This window comes from Ammospiza nelsoni, chromosome 2 (genome assembly GCF_027579445.1).
Source record: "Ammospiza nelsoni isolate bAmmNel1 chromosome 2, bAmmNel1.pri, whole genome shotgun sequence".
NCBI classification, from domain to species: domain Eukaryota; kingdom Metazoa; phylum Chordata; class Aves; order Passeriformes; family Passerellidae; genus Ammospiza; species Ammospiza nelsoni.
In genome coordinates this window covers 83,697,562-83,719,243 of record NC_080634.1, presented here as the reverse complement: position 1 = coordinate 83,719,243, position 21,682 = coordinate 83,697,562, and the positions used below count along the sequence as shown (strand labels likewise).

The window sequence follows — 21,682 nt, the reverse complement described above, 5'->3', positions numbered from 1 at the left end:
TAACCGTGAGACTGGCACATTTTCTCATCTGTAGTGTTATATTCTAAACTGTCACTAGGCATTAACTCAGTCACTGGTGAAGTCCTACCACCTAGAGATGAACTCTGCCTCAAAATGATGTTTTCCACTTCAGTGCTACTCGTATAGCAATTACTGGGTCATTAATATCATTGCATGCAATTAGTGACAGTAGACTGAGCAAGAGGTTTGTTATTTATTTAATATGAACTTTCACTATAACCCTTTCTTATCCAAGTGCCACAGACAAAAACCTGAGATTTTCAAGGCAGGTGAACATCCTTGTAGAGTGAGGTTGAATTTGTACGATACAGAAAGCAGGTCCTCATTTAATGCTAAAGCTTCTGCTTTTGTTTCCAGCAAGCCCTCTTGTCATTAGCAACAATCAGTGTAACTTGAATGCTAACTAATTCTATTAGTTCTGTTCAGCTGAACTGTTAAGCAAAGCTTGCTGTGGTACTGGGAGACACTTCTCCCCATCCATGAGAAGCTTTTCTCAGTAGCATGCTGGGAGAGAGGATAAATTTGCGTAAAATACCTGTTTGTGAATGGTGAAGTCAACTAACTAGTAATCTGTTTTAGATGCATACTTTTGGGTATACACTAAATACATCATAATTAGTGGGCTTACATCTGCCACAGTTACTTCAGCACTCACAAATATATAATTTGTTTATGTAAACTAGAAGCAACCATGTGTGCAGTGGATCATTATCTGACAACATTTCTCAGAGTATGTGAAATATAGGACTGAAATTCTTTTAGAAATGCTTAACTGTAACGAAAGACTCGTCGTTCATAGTGGTGCAGTATTGAGATGCTTTTCTGGTTTGTTTTTATATAATCTCTAAATCATTCCCAGGGAGTTTTGGAAAGGGGCAGTGCACTTGACAGCAGTAAAGCAAGTAGGATTTTGTTGTGGGTGGGTGGAACCTGTGACCTTCAGTAATGGATAATAATTCAGCAAATAGTTTACTGTTCAGTACACTTCAGTTGTGGTATTCCTTAACTCAGTGAGAAAGTGGTGGTGTTTTTAAAATGATAGGCAGCAGTAACCAGTCAGAATTCACAGCTTTTATTTATATTTTCTGGCTCTCTCACTGTCTCTTTTTCCCTTTATGGAAGGACTTTGTTGACATAAGCAGCTTTTTTTTTTTTTACCGCGTATATTTTTCTTACTTGGTGCCATGCCTCCCTGGAATTAATAAAATAATTCTGATTGTAGGAAACTTTACAACTCTCTCCCAGTTTTGTGCTGTTGGATGGCATGAGATGTGGGAAGGAGAGTCTGTGGCTTTCCAGAGATGTCCCTGGAATCATACAGCTGGTATATACCAAAGTATATTACAATACAAAATGGATTGGCTCTGTCTCGATTGTGTCCTCTGCATTGCACCCTCAAAAAAACATTGAAACAGGAATAGAATCTGTCCCTCTCTTAACATATGAATACAAGTGGAGACTTTTATGGGGAAATTATATAAATACCCTTGTATCATGAGTCCCATCTAAAGTACCCCAGGTTGTGCTAGTAACAGTAGGACAAGACACATTTCAGAGCAGTGGTTAGAAAAGTGAATTAAAAGTTTTGCTGCAGAGCCTTTGCTTCTTCCTGGCAAAAAGTGGCCTGTTCTTTATTTTGCTTTATTTTGTTCTGGTTTTAGCTTGACTAGAGAGGGCATTGCTGCCTACTTGCTGTAGAGAATATAATTTGTGGATCCTGTTTATATATAAATCCTGAGACATGCAGTTTAGGACTTAATTTAAAAAGCAAGAATGTAAAGTGAAAAGAATAGAGAATTCTTGTCCTTTGCCTCTTATTGAAGTTTTGCCCCACATATGTATAGAGGGGAAAAAAGACTGGCATCAGGAGTATTTATAAACACTCCATGAGCCCTAGTTTAAGGGGAAAAAAATCTATCTCAATTTGAAACAATGTGTGGAATAAGGCAGAATGAGAGGTTTTTAGGCTGAGAAACTCCTCAAAATTCTGCCACCTTGCCTTTGCAAATTAAAAAAACAGACTTTAGAAAAAAACAAAATTATTGGTAAGCTGCTTTTATACATTTTTCATTACAGTCTTGGAGTCCTAAATTAAATTGGGCAAATTCAGCAGTTTTTTTATTTGTTGGGTTTTTTGGGTTTTTTATCATTTCTTTGTCTCTAGAAGATAGGTAGAAAGTTTTGATTTTATTGTCTGCTGATAAAAAACAGTCAACACATAACAGCATTCCATTCAAGTGTTCATAATGCATTTACATTTTCGTACTCATGGTTTTAGTACTTACAGGTTTGGGACTGCTGACGGTTAAACTTCAGAAGACAGTTTAATTTTTTTTTAAAAAGTGAAGGTTTCAGTGTCAATCTTTTCATCACTACAAGAGAAGGGAAAGCATTAGTTGCTAGTATTTGAAACTAGCATATTTCTCTTCTCTCTAAATATTTTTCAGCTCACCCAGAGTAATGTAAGCCGAGTTTACCTGTTCTTTGGTGAGAGGCCTGAACAATTTTTTTTTGTTGTTTCAGATGTCCATGCAGATCTGGCATTGTTACTGGGGGGCAGAATTAAATTTCATTTAATTAAAACACTTTCTATTCTCTCAGCTATCTTGTTCTTTTGTCCATGGGTTGTTTCGAAACAACTTCCCTGTTGTGATCAGTGATTTGTGGTTTTGCAGTGTGTGATTTCTGGTGTTCTTAAACCTCTCCCATAAATTATCTAAATTTATGGAAAAGAAGAATTATTTATTCAGAGCTTTACTAAAGAACATCATTAAAAGGACCAAAAGCAGATGAAAGCAGTCAGAGCATGCCGGGCCAAAATAGTGTTCTATTACTTGATAAAATAAAAAACTCTCAAAAACTTTTCATGCATTTAGTAATCCTGAGAGTGCATGTGAGATGGAGTGCAACTTTGCTTTAAGAATAACTTCTCACTGCTGTTGGATCTAAAGCTTGTGTGGATTTTTGCTGGTTTTTTCATTCTTTTTCTAAGCACAGCAGTGGAAAAGTGGAAATGGGTAGTTTGATTTGATTTAATTTTATTCTGATTTTGAGAAATTTATTTTCTGATGCAGTATTCAAGCAGTATTTGATGAACACAAACTGTGAAAATCACTACTATTGGATACTACTGATCTGCCCCTAAAAAACTTGTAATTCTCAATTTGCTATTAAAAGATCCACATCAGCAGCAATTAATTCTTCATGACCTCATCAGAGATGTGTCTTTATTATATTGCCAAATGACTTTTTTTTGTCCAGCACACTAAGGAGGGACAAAATCAATTTTGCCCTTGCCCATCAGTTGACATCACTCATTTATTCCTATAGTCTGTGGTTTAAGGTCCATTTAGTTTTCACAGGAAAATTAAATACAATGATGGTTTCTCTCATCAGCTATGTAGTCCATTTCATGTTCAAGCTCTAGAAATAGATGTGTTTTAAAGTTGTGTTGGTTCAAAGCATATGTCATTTAATTTGCAAATAGGTAATGTTTTTCATAATCCTAAAACATTAAACTGTGGGTAATAAGTGTAGCAGAATTAAAAGGCTGAGATTTTTGTCTGCTGCTGTTTTAAGTCATTGTCATGGCATTTTTTTCATTTTGTAACTAATGTGTGTTTTTTAGGAGTGAAGGAAGTTGAATTTTTGTGACTGTGCCTTCATTTCTAATCTCTTTGTGAATGAAAAGCTATATACAGGCACAAATGCAGCAGCTTAATTCTCTGTCTGATTAGAGCAATGTTACCAACCTGGTAGGTTGAAAACAGCCATGATCCATGCAGTGGCATGGCCTCCTGGGAGGCAGAGTAATAACAATCAAATGAAGACATATTAAAATGTAATATTACTTCCTCTCCATGGGGACTGTATAAGAATCATAGCCAGGAACTGTTCTTGTCAGCTGACTCTGCTATGCTCACTGACTCCCTGCCTCTGCATTTATGACTAATGCACTTTGTACAATAAACAGCACTTGTGGAGTTTTAAAAGCAAATAAATGTAAAACATTATACATTTATTTACATGAGTTCCAGCCTTTTTTGTTTATTTGTTTGTTTTGTTGGGGGGGTTGTTTGTTTTATACAGTTCATGTATTTCAAAGAGGGGGAGGCAGATCAGAATGAGGTTTTTTGGTCTGAATAATTTAATTTCTCCCATGTGTATGGAGGAGGAGATGTTAAAGTAGTGTGTTATGAACCTGCAAATGTATACTAGCTTCTCTAAAGTAAGTATGTATCAGCAAGACTCTTAAACCATAATTTCATAACAGATAAGTGTTTTCTGAATGTTGAAAAGCTAAACTTGCATTCCATATAAAATGGCAGCTGGCGTTGTATTCAAGGAATGCAGACAGTGCTGATAAACTACTGTAAAAATGGCCTATAAGTTATTAAAATTTTGTTAGAAAGACTTCAAATTAGTAGAGATTTTAGTACAATTATATATGGGGTTTTTTAGGTATAGACAAACTGTTGGATAATTTAATGTGGTTTTGGCTGTAATTATTAGTTTTGCAGTTGACACCAGTGGAGCAGGACAGGTCTCAGAAAATCAGAGGTATTTAACCATCAAAAGATTTAAAAATATTTTGCTACCTGTTTAGCAGCATTTTACTTACTTCTACTTTCCTACATACTGCTGTATTAATAGAAAGTGAAGTGTGGGATCCTGAGAACATACTAATGAGAAACTTCATATTAATCATTATGCTTATTAATGTTAATATTTAAGTATTTAGTCTTCTTAGCAGAGGGCTTTGTATGGTAACTCATCTAAGCAATTGACTTTAAAATAAATCCATATTTAGACCAAAATGTAAAAAACCCTTGTTCTTATATATATATATATATATATATATATATATATATATATATATATATATATATATGCATATAAGAATAAATTGGATAGAAAGTTTAAAATCTGATTATATAAACATACTGGAGGATAACATTTCCATTTTGGGTACCAGAAACTTGTGTTACATTTGTGTTTAAACCCAAAACTCCTATCGGAGGCACTTTTTTTTTTTTTTTTTTTTTAATATCCTTTCAGTGTGAGCAGAGCTGCAAGTTCTGGGTCACTTTCCCACAGAGGTGTGGATGCAGTGGAGGAGCTAAAATGACAGTGGGTGTAATTTTCATTTGGAAATCAATATAGAAAGGCTGCAGCAAGTGTTTGAGGAATATTTTGTACTCACTCCCTTGTTTGACTTCTGCACACTGCACTGTCAAGGGGCATTAGCAGTATGAAACTCTGTTTTCTCTGCTGTCCCAGATTACTTCTTTTTCTCAGTGAAGCTTTTCAAAGCTTAAAACGATGTGTTTAAAGCTACCCACTTTCTTCCTGGTACACTAGGGATATGCAAGGTTGTATTTCGGTAGTCTTAATGAATTTCAAAAAATAATTTCCTCCAGTGGCCTTGGGTAATTGTCAGTTTAATTACAGGAAAGGCTGAGAAGGAAACTTGCTTTGTCACTGAAATGCTTCTCTTTGAAAATTCCCTGTTCCTCAGGACGTAGCAGTCTGTACTCTGAGCTACATCATAGGCTTTCCTAAAATCCCTTGAAGAACTGTGGAAAAAGTGAATACTTCTGCAAATTCATTCATCTGACATCAAAGCTCTGAAAGCATTCTTTTAGCAGGCAGGCGAGGCGGATTGCGCTGGCATAGGCACACAACCAGACTCATTGTACATCTGGGTCTTCCCATTTGGAGACTGTATTTGAAGTAATTTTTGCATTCTTTTTTTTCAACTTACTTTCTTATTCTGTGCTGAGGTCAGACTGCATCCTCTGCATCCTGTTGAGGTCTCCTGCTCCATGGGTTAAGTGGATAGGCCTTTAAAGAATAAAAAGGCATTGGTTTAGAAGAAGCAGCATTCTAGTCAATTAAAATGAAGTAGAAGGTGTTTAAGGAGATGTGATTCCCTTTGGCTCGATTAAAAAAAGAATCAAATAACAAAACCACAAGACAGAGTCAGTGTTTATTATTTGTACATTCTGTTGGTGCTCAGCTTTGGTATTTCTATTTACTGCATTTTTTCTCTGTGTCCTTGTGCTGGTACATTGGCAAGTAGATCATAAAAAACACTTTCAGCAAAGACACATTTGATTTATGTCCAGGATGGGTACTTGGTATTGATTTTTTTTTCCCCTCTGGAAAAAAAAACCAAAAAAACAAAAAAAAAAAACAAAAGAAAACAAAACTATATGTCTCCATTATTTTCCAAGCCTGGCAATGCAGTGACACATTTCAGATCAGCTTTTATCTTAAATTACTCAACGTGCTCTTTTGTATTTTGAAAAGTCTTTTTGCCATACAGCTATTGTCATGTTTTTACGGGGGGAGGGAACAAGAGGAGGAACTGGGAGGGACCACGTATTAGGAGAGGGGAGTTTTAGGAAAAGAAAGCACAGTTTGGGAAGTTTGTATGGTGGCTGTAATTCGAGTTGGTCACAAAAGAGTCAGAAGTGGAACAAAAACAAGACTCAGATCAAAGGCTAGGAAGCAGGGTTCAGCAGTATGGGGTTTATATCTTTACGGCTAGAGAGAAGATTAGAGCAAGAAAAATACTGCCATGGGGGTAGGAAGACATTGTGAAGGAAAAAGGAAATATACATAGACTGCATTTGAAAGAAAATCCCCAAGGAAGGTGAAAGAGAAGGAGCGAGAATTAAAAACAAAGACCTGAAGAGTGTAAAGCCCACAGGCTGAAAGGAGAGGGGCAGAGGGAGGCATGTGCTGCTTAAGCACTTCACCACCACGCCAAGCCAAGCAGTGAGCTCCCTGACATCCCATTTTCCATTTGTTTTCTGCGGTTGGCGGCCCAGTGCGCCCCCTCATAAGTTTATTTTGGGCCTCAGATGAACAACTCCAAGAAGTGACAGTGAAATTTCCATCCCCAGGACAAGCAGGGCAGGAGAGCCCCCGGTGCATTGCCTGCACGGGGAATCCAGAGCCCGCCGTTTGCAGCTGTGCCCCGCTCGCGGTGGCCGGCGGCCGCTGCAGTGCAGTGGCTGCAGCACCAGCTGCTGAGGAGCTGCTGAGCCCTTTGCCAGCAGCTGTTTGCAAGCAGCAGCTGGCTGGGGCGGCAGCGGCGCGCCCATGCACCGTGATTCAGCCCTGTGGGTTCTCCAAGGGAGCGGAGCACGGCACGGCAGTGCCGGCCTGCGCCCGGATCGCGTGGCTCCGGCCGGCACCTAGATAAGGCAGAACAATGCAGACACAGGGGAAAGCAGCCCGTTGTTTGTGTGAGCTGAAAGGTTTCCCTGGGAGTGTGGAGCGTGCTCCCCTTTGCCACCCGCCCCCACAGAGGCTCCTCAGTGCTGGGAAAAGTGAGATTGTGCTTTAAAATATTAAATGGTTTTCCAATCAGTTCAGAATCTTAGCTTTCACCTGGGTCTTTTGTATGCGTTCACTTATTGCAGCAGGAGATTTGTAATAGAGGAAGCAGGTGTAACGTGGTGATTATAAAGATATTGTTGGGAGGGGGAAAAAAAGAGTGATTTTTTTTCAGTGCTTTTCTCCTCTGAGCCTGCCAGAGCTTCCTTTTCAGCTGACTCCATCACCTTTTTAGCAAGATGGTGTGTTTTTGTCCAAGTCAGTCAGTCAGTCAATTGTGCATAGGAAAGTAAAAGGCTGCTGGGTAAATTTGAAACCTTGATAACACATTCCTCCATTTGTATATATTGTACAGCTTACCAGTGTATTCATTCCTTTGGCTTTCAACATTTCACAACTTTCCATAGGTGAGCCTAAGCAACAAAAACAGGTCCTGGTAGATTGAAAGATCCCTGCTTTCAGACACTCATATTCACATCACTTTGCCTGTTGATTTCCTGATTTTTATTTATTTTTATTTTTATTTATTTTTCTTTTATTTTTAATCAGCAACATCAAATGGGTCTTTGGAGGGCCTGGATAACCAGGAGGGAGGGGTGTGCCAGACAAAAACCATGAAGATCCTCATGAAAGTTGGACAAGGTAAAGACCATCTGCTGTTTCATGAAATCACTTTGATCGGTCTCAATGTCCTTTTTAGTTTTCAGGCTTCTTTTAGCAGTGTAGAGCAGAGAGGCAGTCGAGCCTAGTGTGGTCATTCCTCCCTTATAGTCTGAAAGCACAGCCTATTTTCTCTTCCTCAGCTACTGACAGATTTCTACAGAAGGAGGGTTGGTGTAATAAGATCTCTTCATTGGAGAGATCCCTAGAAGGAAAGGTCACCTGGGAGTAGTGTGTTTCAGTCATTTTTATTTTTATTTTAAAAACAAAAGCCACAACTCTGCTGCTCAGAATTATTTAAAATACATGAAAAGAGGGAAGCTAATATTTCTATAGTTTGCTTGTTATGAATTCTGATTACAGAGAGGTTTTTGTTCATTGTCTCTTTTCACATATAGATAACCTATTGTGCAGGAAGAAAGAATTATTCTTCTAAGTAGAAGTTGGTTTAGTAGTCAATCAACTTCCTCAGTTAAACTGAAATGTCATCTGCTAAGCTTTTCTTGCCAATTACAGGAGACCCTATAGTTTCTGCAGATGGCCTCACTATTTAAACCTGAAATAACTAATATAACCATTTTGCTTTAAAAGGAAAACTACGTTCTTATATCTCCCAGTCCTTTGCATAAAGGTTCTTCTGTTAAACCATTTGTGTCTCATGAGGTACCTAGAGGCAGCTTGTGAGGCTCCATACCATCAAGTGCCAAAGCTGCACGAGTCCTCTTTTCTCTCCCCAGATCCCAACTCAGCAGGGCAGCCCCGGCACACGGATCCCACCAGGCGCCCCGAGCAGGAAGCTGGCACCAACGGGAAGAGTTCCACCACCAGCCCCTTTGTGAAGGACCACTCAGGTAGGTGTGGTGGGGCTTTGCCCTGGAGCGTCTTCTCCTCCTTTGTCCCCAAAAACGTGTTTAATTTTACCATTAACATGCCAGAAAAGCAAATGTATTCACCATGAGATGAGGCAAAAGCCAGTTGTGATTGCCCCGGTGGATAGTGTGTGGGAGCTGCAAGTTATGGCAACAGCTGCTCTCTTCCCTCTTCCACTCTGCTGTAGAAGTTAATTACGTCTTGTCACAGTGTCTCTCGTTTACAGGAAAATTTCTGGATAGGGCATTTGGTAAGCAGCTTTACAGTGGTCAGTGCTGCCTCACAGTTAGTACTCTGGGAGATGAACGAGTCCCTTTCTCTTCCCACATAATACATTATCAAGTGGTTCTTGACAGCCATTTATAAAGTTTATTTCAGGGCATCTATAATTAATGTCCTGATGTTTTAGCTGACCATATGAAGTCTAGATATGTATGGCTGGTCTTCTACTAAATGAAAAGTTTTGGGGCTTTATTTTTTTTTTATAATTATCTAAACAAAATAAATGGATACAAATATCAAAACTAATATCTTCAAGATGCATTTCACTCATAGGGTGAACAAGAGAAAACCTAATTCTTAAGACACAAGCTGTCCAGAAGAAAATTCAGCAATTAATAATGTTACAAAGCAAACCTTTGCTGACAGGTGATTCTGGGTTTCCCAAAAAAGGCCACAAGTTTTCCTTGCCAGCTGTGTCTTTAGTTACTGGGCTAGTGAATCTTTGGTACAGTGAGTGGCTTCAGCTGATCCGTGCAGAGGCTTTGGTGGGAAGAGTTAACAATTATGTGAATATAGCATCTGTATCATTTTTTCATTGTGCGTGAACATCAAGAGAGAGAAATATGTTAAAACTTAGAAGTGAAAAAGTGTCAATGAGCATTCATGTAATTTTTGTGACACATAATGTGATGGTGTGATAAGCAGCAAATACTCAACAGGCTGTTCAGCACATGAGCTTTGCCTGACTACCAAATGCATGGTGTTGTTTTCTTTTAAGTAAATGTAAGTTAATACTAACAGACATGCCCTAACCATGCTGCCTGTCTCCCATGCTGCCTCAAGCTCCTTAGTTTCATTTCCAAGCAAGAGGAGTCCCTGTAAAGAGGCACTAAGGATGGTTTAACTTAAATCAATATGCAAAAGATAAAATAGCAGAGGGAACAGCGTGGCTCTGAACAGTACCAGTTGTTCTGAGAATTGTCATTTCCCTGTGTTATTTTCCCTTCCAGTCCTATCCCACCCCTCTCTTGTGCCTGGGGCTGGCCTGCATCTGTTAAAAGATGCTGTGTGCATCAAAGGCTGCCTTGTCAGTGACAGTTCTCGCCACTGATGGATGATGATGTATGAAACAGGGTGGTTTGGGAGCAACACAAAAGTGAGACCAACAGGCACAAAGTCTTGCTTTATATCGATTGCTGACTTCGGCTGTTTGCATTTAGCTATCTAACTGGGTAATTGGTTTGTCAAAGTTTAGCTGTCAGTTAATTCTTCCAGTCTTGCTTACTCTACACATTTTTAAGCAACGTAAATGGGTCACAGGATGGCAATAACTTTTGTCTATTGTATTTCCATTCTTTCCAGGATCTAGCACAGATGGCAGTAAGGCTGGGCATTCCAGTATACTGGGTTCAGAGGTGGCCTTATTTGCAGGGATTGCATCAGGGTGCATCATTTTCATCGTCATCATCATCACTTTGGTGGTTCTTTTGTTGAAGTACCGGAGAAGACACAGGAAGCATTCCCCGCAACACACGACAACTCTATCACTTAGTACATTAGCCACCCCAAAACGCAGTGGCAACAACAATGGTTCTGAGCCCAGTGACATTATCATTCCTCTAAGGACTGCAGACAGTGTCTTTTGCCCCCACTATGAAAAGGTCAGCGGCGACTATGGACATCCGGTGTACATAGTTCAAGAGATGCCTCCTCAGAGTCCAGCAAACATTTATTACAAGGTCTGAGGAACACACAACCAGCTCTGTGGTACAGTTGAGTCGTAGAGGAAACTCACTGGTCAAATGCTTTCTGTTGGGGTTTGTGATGACACCTTGTGCGCTAGCATTGACTTAAGCACAGGGGGGAGAAGGCAACAGCTCTTTCTCCAGGAACCGACGCGAGCTGGACAGCTTACCTAGTCTGTAGAATCCCTATCTCGGTGAATAAGTATTCACTAAAAGCTGGAAGACTTTTCTGTAGAAGATGCCCATTCTGATTGCTGTACTCTTGTTACATTCATCATCCTCAAAGCCATGTGCTGTGGGCATTCAGGCATGTACAAAAGCCAAGGGAAGATGGAGCAATCCGTGGATGTTAATAGCTCTAGGCATCCTGGAAAGGTGCTCTAGGATATATCAAGCTTGAAATGCAATCTTCTGACTTTTGTGTGTCTCTCTCAGTGCGTACTGGATTTGTCACACAGACCTTGGTGTCTAAGTAAGACTTGTTAAAGTTCTCTTGCTTTTAGTCCGTCACTGTTCCATTTGTTTCTGTTATCCGGGGCTCTGCCATCCTTCACATAAGATTTCCTTTCACTCCACCTCCTGAATCACTAATGGAACATTAATGTTTGGAGGTCCGCACTCCATCCATCTGCTACAGCAGCCTCACTCGAATGGGTAATGCATTTACAAAAATTGTGTTTGATAGTAAGGAGCCTTCCAGCCAAAAAGTTAGGCTGTCAACAAAGTCAAGAGCAGGACTGGGTGGTGGAAGGAAGGGCTGATTGAGGTTGCAATTGAATATTGCTGCCTCAGAAATAGAAGCTGGGAAGAAAAAAAAATGCATTTAGGTAGCACAGCACTTTGGTATGCTAAGTTTTAAGAGGCAAGTAGGAAACACAATAACATGTGCAGTGGATTAAGGCTGGATTTGAAGGAATTCACGGTTATCAAATACCACTGTGCAGAAAAAAATAGTACCTTCAATACAGTAGAACAAAAGGGTATTGTTAGTAAGTCAACAAGCCTGGGGAAGACAAGACAATAGCAGGCCACTGAGGATGTATTAGGGCAGGGCTGTTGTGGTACTGGCAATAAAATAAACAGCTTTGAAGCTGTAGCAAAAATGTAGTCTGCCTTGGATGACTTTTAAGCAGACTCAGCTGCTATATGATCACATTATACTAAACACAGGGAAAGCATTTAAGAAAACAACCGAGAGCCAAGTGCCTACGATGATTATAATCCAGTGGGTCAAATGAGCTATAATTCTATCACTGATAAAGTTGTGGGGAAAAAAAACAACAAAACAACAAACCACAAAACCTTGCTCATCTCTGAAAGTAAGGCAGAATTTCTTTGTGACTGACCCTTTTGGCACTTTGGCTTATTGTAGTGCTGTCCCTGCACAGTGAGTGTAGGTACTGACTGACACAGCAGTTCATTGGTGCTCATTTGCAAAGTTAAAGCACATATGGCAAACCTCTGGCAGTCCGTAAGGGTAAAATAAATTATGACACTGAGATGGAGAAGGAAAATATGTCTTATTTATAATAGGTGTATAGAACACAAGGGATATAAAGTGAGAGTTTTTCTTTTGTTCATTCTTTCTTACTTTTGGTTTGGATTTTTTTACTAATATATATTTTGAGATTGCACAGAATCTACACCAGAAGATGTGAAATTCATTTGCGGCAATTGCATAGTCTTAACTTGTCATCATTTTCTATAGATGTGTGTGTGTGTGTGTCTATGTATATACACACATATATAAGTATATATGCATACGTATGTATATATATGTATGCATATGCGCACATTTTTTTAAAAAATGAACTACTTCTGGAAAAAAAAAACAGCTATCCTACACCACCAGTGGGAGCATAGTTAAAAAAAAAATTCCAAAGCATCTTGTAAGAGGAAAGTAGAAAATATAAGGTCCAAAATATCAGGAATTCAGTGTTACTGCATCACATATTTAACAGCAACAAGATGTGCCGGCATTTATTTTCTGTGTTGTGTTTTCCCTTGCCTTACAGGCTGATGTGTTCTGTAGATTTTGTTGAGGTTCGTAGAGGGGGGTTTCAGGTTAAAGTTTTCTCTTTAGCGTGGCTATTCCCCTAAAGCTCCCACCCTAGGGAGGAAATAAAAAAAAACAACCTCTACTTTTATATGTGCTATGCAAATAGACATTTCTAACATAGTCATGTTTCTATGGTAACACTTCGCTTTCTGATTTGGAAAGAAAATGTAGCAACAGCATTTTAGGGTTCTCAGACCTCTGGTGAGCACCTGCAAGGAAAGAAAAAAGAAAAAAAAAAGAAAGAAAAATATCTGTCATAGAAATGATCACTCTCTTTGTTTTCTGAACCTGAAGATAATATTGGGATGTTGGCCCAAAAGAGAGAAACAAAAAACAAAAAAAATTCCAACCCATGGTTCTGTGGAAGGTTACCATGGTGACTAACTACAGTACATATGTAATTCTTTTCAACAACCCTTCTTTTCTATGAATCCATCCATACAAGGTTCTCTTGTAAGTCATTAAGATTTTATTTTGGGGGAGGGGAAGGGAAAAGATGGGCTTACTGATCCTTATTTTTATTAAATCATATCTATGCTTCATCAGTTGGCTACATTCTAGTTATATACTAAACTGTGAAAAAAAATCAGACTAATTGCTCAAGAGCAACCTGCAACCAATTGAAAAAAAAAATGTACTGTGCGTCTGTTTTGTGTCTGGTGCAGAATTATGACAATCTACCAACTGTTCCTTTCTTTGACGTTGGTCCAGCTTTGAAAAGTTACTGTAAATGCCTTGCTTGTATGATCATCCCTAGTCACCCAAATTGGAATTTGCACCATCATGTCTAAGTGAAGATGCTGTAAATAGGTTCAGATTTACTGTATATGGATTTGGGGTGTTACAGTAGCCTTATTCACATTTTTAAATAATTAAAAAACCCACATGAAAACAAGATAAAAAAGGCTTTTCTTAACCAGATTGTGTATATAGAGCAATGTTGGTTTTTTATAAAGTCTGAGCAAGATGTTTTGTATAAAATTTGAATTTTGCAATGTATTTAGCTACAGCTTGTTTAAAGGCAGTGTCATTCCCCTTTGCACTGTATTGAGGAAAAAATTATATAAAACGTTGCCAAATTGCCGCATATTTGTGCTGAAATTGTGTACCATGAATATTTATTTAAGAATTTCTTTGTCCAGTTTGTAAGTAACACAGTATTATGCTTGAGTTATAAATAATTTCTTCTTTCTTTATCTTTTTTTTTAAATTTTATTTTTTGGTTTTGTTTGTTTGTTTGTTTCATTCTGTATTAAAACTAGCCGGTCATAAGTTTGAAATCTGCTTTAGTTCCACATTGCAATTAGTTCCCAGAAAATGAAAATTATGAGAATCACATTCCACGTCTGTTTCAAACTGAATTTGTTCTTAAAAAAATAAAATATTTTTTTCCTATGGAAACCTTGCCTTCTAAGTATTTTCTTCTTTAGTTTTGCAATTTTTTTTCTTTTTTAAAGGATGAAAATAAATAAGAAAGTCACCAAGCTTGCCTGCCTGCTTCCCCCCATCTCTCTCTTCCTTCTCTCCCCCCTCTCTCCAACCTGATTGCTAGTGGTTTATAGGAAATCTCCTTAGAGTACACTGACTTCTGTTAGCCTACTTCTTTCAAATTCTCTCTTCCATATATCAGCAGTTTCTAGGAATCACCTGGGCATCTTATGCCTTTGGAAGGCAGTGAACTGCAGTCAGATGCAGTAGCCAGGTTTCTTGGATGATATTGGAGTTGAGAGTACAACCACATAAATAATGCCCTGACATTATGTGGTGGATGTACTCTGTGGGCAGAATCAGAGGAAAAAAAAAAAAACGCCTGAAGCTTTGTCCTGAGGAGGGGCAATGGAGAGCCTGGGGGGACACGGCTGAGCAAGAAGGGACAGGAGATGAAAGACACTGGGAGGATGACACAGGATTGGAAGTGCTGCAAAGTCAAGACATCTCTTCATGGTTCTTTACTGCAGCCTGGGGGAGATGGGTGCAGGTAGCATGAGCCTTAATACAACTCCTGTGATTCTGCTGCCCTAATTTTCTCTAGGGTAACAAATTCACTTATAAAATAATACCTTCATTTTCTGACAAAGCCCAGTCGCCCTGAAAGTGAAGCACCTTTCCATTTGTTAGCAGCACATAAATGGTGTGATGGGCCATGGAGTAACAGGTGGGAAGGTCTACAGAGGGCAAATATGCATTTGTCACTTTAACAACAGATGCCAATTAGCCATAGAAATTTCACAGTTAGCTATTTGTAGTATGGGTCATGCAATTCCCATTTGTCAAACTATTTATTTTTTTCTGAATAATCAGAGGAAATGTCAGTATGGCTAGCACACTTGGCATGTCGCAATGACGCAAGTACTCTGAAATGGGACGTACAGAAACCCCTGGACTGGGAGATGGTTGAACTAGTACGACTTTTTGCAGTTGGAGCTCCTTTTGGAGATCCAGGTCACAGAATCTGTGCTGGAAGTTGACCCTAAAGGCAAAGTCACAGTGACACTTTGGTTCACCTCCTGGCTCTGGTACAGATGACCTTGGAGACTTGGTCCAGCAGAAGTCATAAGAGTGAAACATGTGAGCATCCTCTGGCATCTCAGTAAATCTTGGGCCTAATCCTCTATTTAGGTCTGTAAGCCACTTCAAAGGAGGTAGCCTTGTGTTTGTTCTCTGAGCACACAGCTACTCGGCTGGATTGTGGTTTCAGTCCCTGCTCCGTGGTTGCACACGGCAATTCCCCTTGCTGGTCTCGGTGGGTTGTCGTGAGGGCTCCCACGCCGTCATCTGTGAGGTGCTCAGGTCTGCTTTGTGCTGAGAGCCTGTCTGGCACAGCCATCTGTTAGAGCTGTGGCTCTAGCTTAGTTAGGGCCAAGGCTATTGTTTGTATTTTAATCCTTGTTAAATACTGGAAGCTGTTGATAAACAAATACTTCAATAGTGTCAAGTTTACACGGCATTTTCATTACTGTGCCTCTTTTTTCCGACTATATTATTATATATATTTATAACTAGCATGTATACTGACACCCATGGACACCTATTTTTGCCACTGTCTTAGCAACAAGGGAAAATTGCTGTTGCTAAAAAACTGTGCCTCCACTGGGAGGGAAAAATCCTTGCCAGTGTAATAACTATCTGTATATTTATGCCTGGGGCCAAGGATGCTTGGTTAACAGGAGTGCCTTGCACGCATACCTTCCCAAACAGAGCAGAACCTCCACTGAGTTGCTGAACTCATTTTAGTAAAAGACGCCTTAGACACTCAGCATAAAGTTATTGTCTTACAACCCATCTGTTATAACTTGCAGAGGAAAAAAACTACTTTCATTTTTTCCTGCTGCTGACACCTTACTATTAATTATCAAACAAGCACAAAATCAGAATTTACTGCCTTTATTACAAAACTGGTTCTCTGACAAGAGCTGGTCCAAGTCAATAGGCTCCACTAAGTGGAAAATAAAATTATAATTCACAGTAGTTATCCATCTAGAGTGGAATTAGGATCTGTTATATAAAATAGTGCCTCACAAAGTAAGCATAACAATGTTACTGCCTTGGTTTAAAACCTTGTACCTCTTGTTCAGCCTGTCTCTTTAGCTTTGCTGTGATGCATTGATCAAATGCTCACTCAGTCAGCAGCACACTCGTTTTGATTCTATGGGCACCATAAATTTTCTTTTTGCAGAAAAGCTTAAAATTTTGTAGTGGTTAGCAAAATAAAGGACAATGAAAATGCAGTCTTTCTAACTGCCGCTCTCCATCTTCACAGCCACAATACAAATTTTGGTGGGGAAAATGCCCAAGGTTTGAAAACACCAAACAAACTCCTTATACAATTGGTATGTCATTACACAAAGCATCAGACCAGAAATAAAGTAATATTTGTTTTGGAAAAAAAATGTATGTTGGAGCGTCTAGCACAGTGTATTAATGGTTGTGCTATTCATAATCCAAATGGTGCTGGATTCAGCTGACTGAGCTATAGTCTACGAAACAAAATAATAACACTCGTCTTTCACATGAGTCATGCAAATACTTTGATGTGTAATTAAGGCATAATGCAATCCATAAGAAACCCTCTTGAGAAGGAGGGGCAGGAGCCTGCCCATACACAGTGAGGATGAGGAGGTGGAGCTGCTGGTGGCTGCTTCTGGAGGAAGGACTGTGGAACAGTGGGATGAGGCAAGAGAGGGAAAGTGTGTGAGAGGGCAGTGACTTTCGGAGCAGTGACTTTCTTCAGGGAGATCTGCAATGACAAAATCCAGGGAGAAATCCGAGCAAGGCGGCAGCTGTGGAGGTAGAGAAACAGGGTTTCAGAGCTCTGGGAAAGGCTTTGGTGGAAAACACGTGCAGAAGAAAAGTGCTGACAGATGAAAAGCAAGTGTAGTGTTTGATAAGTACTGGTTGTTGTTTCAGGTAAGAGGAGATCAGGCCAGGTTGTTCTGCTAGTACTGACAGGAGACTGAGCCTAAGTAAGGAGGAGAACCCAGGCCAGAAGTCAGTGCTTTCTGCAGCCTCGGATCCTGTGAAAAAGAAATCAAGGATCTCCAAGAACTGTAAGACAAGTCAAACTCCAAAGAGAGAGAACCTTGTGCACGGCTGTCATAGCTGGAATACAACTTGTGTTTTCATAAGTGCATTGAAAAACCCTCATGTGCTTAGACTGCTGAAGAAGTGCAATTATTAAATTAATAATATGGGGAATTCATGGAGGGTGTGAGGAGAGTTGTTTCTAGATCAGACCTTCAGTGGATATAAATTAGCATAGTTCAGTTTGATATCTGCTCCTACTTATCACAGTTCAGAGTTGCACACGCATAAGCAATACTCATACAGATTTTACTATAGCCCTCAGCTATAAGGAAATGCTTTATAAGAGTGTTGTTCTGAATATTATGAAGATTGTATTCAAAAACATACCAACAGTGACTTGCTTTTATAAAATACTGCTATCAATGCCATAAAAATTGTATTTTGTATTTTACTGAACATTGTCAGCAATTTGCTGTATCTGTTCATTAAAAGTAGGTTGGATTACTAGCAAATGTGTAATAAAAATTGTTCATGTTTTAATGAGTCTTTTTAGCCTCTCTTTAATATTTAAACTCATTCCTTCCTACTCCTGCACTCAGTTCTATTTCTTATGCTTAACAGGCAGGTCAGCTGTGCAGTGTTATTACATTATCTGTTCATGCCCACATGCTATGTTTCTAGTCTTTCCAAATCTCTTAATTTGTTCAACATACCTAATTCTGACTGTCTTTAAACTCAGCTGTTGGACGTGTATGACCACATGAATAATTTAGTAATCATTCAGAATCAATAGCACTTCAGCTTTCATTGCCATGAGAAATACGGGAGGAGGAGAGGCCAGGAGGCCAGAAGAGCCCTTTGTTTGTCACCCTAAAAGACCCTGAGATTTGGGGAAATCCAAATGATGATGAAAGAGTTAAAAATCATGCATGTGCTGCCTTTGCTTCACACTTTCCCTTCATTATGTGTTATGTTTTCTTTTTATACATAACCAACAAAGCATATCTGAATTTTCCAGGCCTCAAAACAGGGTCCAAGCTGTAGAGATTCATATGGCTGGGTCTGTAGGTCTTTTCTCAAATTCCCACTGTTGGGTAAATGCTGGCTGCTTTCCTTCAGCCTGTTTATTGTACACCCAGATGCCTTGCCCTGATCACCTGCTCATCACACCAGCCCTCGCTGGGGCTTCATATGTTCCCAAATAAGGTTTAATTTCTGGACAAAGCTTTTGTTACTCACCCTGAAACTTTCTTTTCAAATATTGCCCTAGGCTTTCCTCCCTTTATATGTCTCTGGATTTCAGCTGGTGATGGCATTTCCTGAAAAAAATAAGGTTCTGATGGAACACAGGAACCGTCCCTGTACCAAGAGTGTGTTTTCTTATAAGCCCCTTATTCTTCAATCAGCTTTAGTTTGAATTTTTATATGGCGTCATCTCTTCCTTTTGTATTTATGCAGTTGCATCTGAAGGAAAATAGCATGCAGTAAAATTCCTAAATACAATTTAAATATAGCTTGTTTCAATCCACTTGGTTTTATATTTCCATTTATCAATACATTAAGCTAAAAATATCTCAGATTGCTTTGTCTTGCTTCTTGTAATTTAGGAAAAGTTATTGAATATGTTATGATTTCTTCTCAGAAAAGTGTAAGCACTTCACTTTGGAAAGCATTGTTTGAGCAGAATTAAGAAGCAGTTATCAATGTGCAGCACAAAACTGAGTGAGCATATTTAAAAAAGACAGAATGACTTTTGGCAATGACCAATACTTGGTTTTGGTTTGTTTCCTTAAGCCAGCTCAAAACTGGAGAGGAGAAAGTGCTGTTGGTTTTACAGCCAGTGCCCCAGTCTGGTGGCAGCCAGACTTTATGTGGCTTTGTCCTTTCGGTCTCTTATGATGAGCTTAGTGATAAAACTGAATTCTGGATGCTTTGGCCACCGAAAGGTGTAACCTATGTGATTACACACAATACAAGGGATTTATACTAGGACATTGTTCCTGCAGAAGAGACATAAATCCCTTTTGCCAGCTCCCCTCCACACCGTTCTAGTGCTGCATTTCAAACCAGCAGACGTTTTTACTTTGGATTTTTTACTCAGCCTAAATATTTCAAAGATAGCATCAGAACTATATTTATCAAGTTATACAACTGTGTAGCTGGCTGCTTGCAATGTTTCCACAGCATCCTCTTCACACAAGACACCATTAATAGACTGGTGCCTACAAGCATCCAGATGAGGCTTGGGAGACTCATTTTTGCACCAGCTTTTTGAGAGACGTCTTAGCACTGCACTTCAGCTGTGTCACGCTACTGATGGATTGAAAAACCAACACACTTTGCTGCAGAAAGGCCCCATCAGTGCTGACCGGAGTTAGACGGGCCGGTTTTATTTTCTCTTTCGGCCGCAGTCAGGGAGGGATTGCTGTCGAGGCTCTCGCAGGGAGGCGGAGAGGAGGTGGAGAGGTGCCTCTGCCCAGCACTTCGATAAATCCTGCTCGAAGGGCAGAGCTGCTCCGTGGTGCCCAAGGCAGGAGTTCCACCCAGCTCTGGCCGGGCTCCGAGCGCGGGCTGGAGCTGCCGGCCATGAGGCTCGGCCATTCATCTCTCCGTGCACGGCCGGGGGAGAAAGCGCTTGGAATCCGCAAGATTCCCTGGCAGTGGGCAGAGCCCGTGAGGGAGGCACGTGTGGGCCGATCCCGGGCTCTCGGCGTGCCTCAGCTCAGCTGCTGCGCCGCTCTGCCAGACGCGCTTCGCGAGGAACAATGAGGAGGATCCGCCTTAATTAAACCCTTGGAAGCTTCCCGGGCGGTGAGAGTCGCGGAGGCAGGGACAAGCAGCTGTGACTGTCGCAGCAGCATCTTCTGCAGAGCCGGAGGTCGGCACCTCTCTGGAGAGGCCTTTTGCGGGCCGCAGACGGAGATCTGGGAAGGTTTACACTTCCCACTTGCTCTTTGATGGCTGCGCTTAACATTGCTGCCGGCCCCTGGAACAGCGGCTGACCCAAACGTGATTTCTGAAGCATAAAGCGAAGTTTCTCGTTGGTGCAGCCGACTGATTTCAGTGCCCTGAAGAATTTGGCCCCTGATTACCAACCAGCTGACAGACATGAATCAGGTGGCAATTAAATCCCTATAAAATATAAGACCGGTTCAGTAACATTCAGTCCCTTAGAAATATGGGCTCTTGGGAATATCCTATCCATCACCAGCTATTCTAAGATAAACATAATTGTTAAGTGTACTGGGTTTTTTTTTTTTCTTTAGGGGTGGTGAAAAATCAGAGCTCTAAGCACGTTCAATGGGTGTTGAAATTATGATTTTTTTGAAATCTCCCTGAATTCCAGGCCTATGTGGCTTTCTGTGGAGGTGAGCTTTACAGTTCAGTCACACATCATATGAAAGAGTGTTTTCTTTGATCAATTTTTAGCTTTCCAATTTTGAATCTCTCTATTCCTTTCTTCTGAGACAGGAAAATCAACTCCTAAATTCTATCACTTGTTAGCATATTGCTACCTTAAAGAAAAGTTAAAATTCATTCATCTCATTCTCTTTCTTGTGGTATCCATGCTTCCCTGTCTATTTCCATTTTGTGAATTTTCCATGCTCCAAACACTTTTTTTTCCTGTAGTTTGAACTTCCCTTAGTTCTGCTTTGTCCCTTAAAAGAAAGAGAGAGGAGTCCCTAGTTTACTAGTCAAAATTTCATGGCTCTTTCCTATGGTATAACCTTAGTAAAGCTGAGGAGGAGCTGCATTAGAAACAGTTTGGATGCCATCCTGGCCAGTTATTGTGTCCCCAGCATTTTAGGAAACTACTCCTGTAAAATATCTAGGATGGTGATAAAGCACTTTAAGCTTGCATTAATAGTAGCAGGATTTGAAACTGCTCAGCACCTCTTAGCTGTCCTATCCAGAAAGAGAGGATTATATTTTTGGCTGCAGTTGCAAAGCTTAAGAGGTTTCTACCTCTGTTTCTCTATAGCAAAATCAGGATATTTCCTTTATAATATATTAACAGGAAATATTTCTCTGAATACTCTGTTGTTGTATCTTCCAACCAGATGCATAAAACTCCTTTCTCAAATAGCCCTCCTAATCCATTCTTTTCCTCACAAACCACATGAATCACCCATGTACTAACAAATTGCCTCATTTCTCAATCCATCTTTTTTAGACAGACCACACCCTGAGCTAAGTCTGGATCCTTTCCCACGTCCTAAAAGTCCCTGCTAGC

The 21,682-nt window shown here is 39.9% G+C and overlaps 1 protein-coding gene and 1 long non-coding RNA gene across 2 annotated transcripts in view; both read left to right on the top strand.

Moving 5' to 3' along the window:
- The window catches only part of EFNB2 (ephrin B2), a 46,234-nt gene extending 31,909 nt beyond the window's left edge, over positions 1-14,325 (top strand). The window contains exons 3-5 of the mRNA XM_059493897.1: positions 7,918-8,010; positions 8,766-8,879; positions 10,483-14,325. Coding sequence (XP_059349880.1) covers positions 7,918-8,010; positions 8,766-8,879; positions 10,483-10,865 — 590 coding nt within the window. The 3' untranslated portion in view covers positions 10,866-14,325. The remainder of the gene's footprint in view (positions 1-7,917; positions 8,011-8,765; positions 8,880-10,482) is intronic.
- LOC132070254 (uncharacterized) overlaps positions 1-21,682 on the top strand; it is a 1,108,023-nt gene that overhangs the window by 747,755 nt on the left and 338,586 nt on the right. The window lies entirely within an intron of this gene.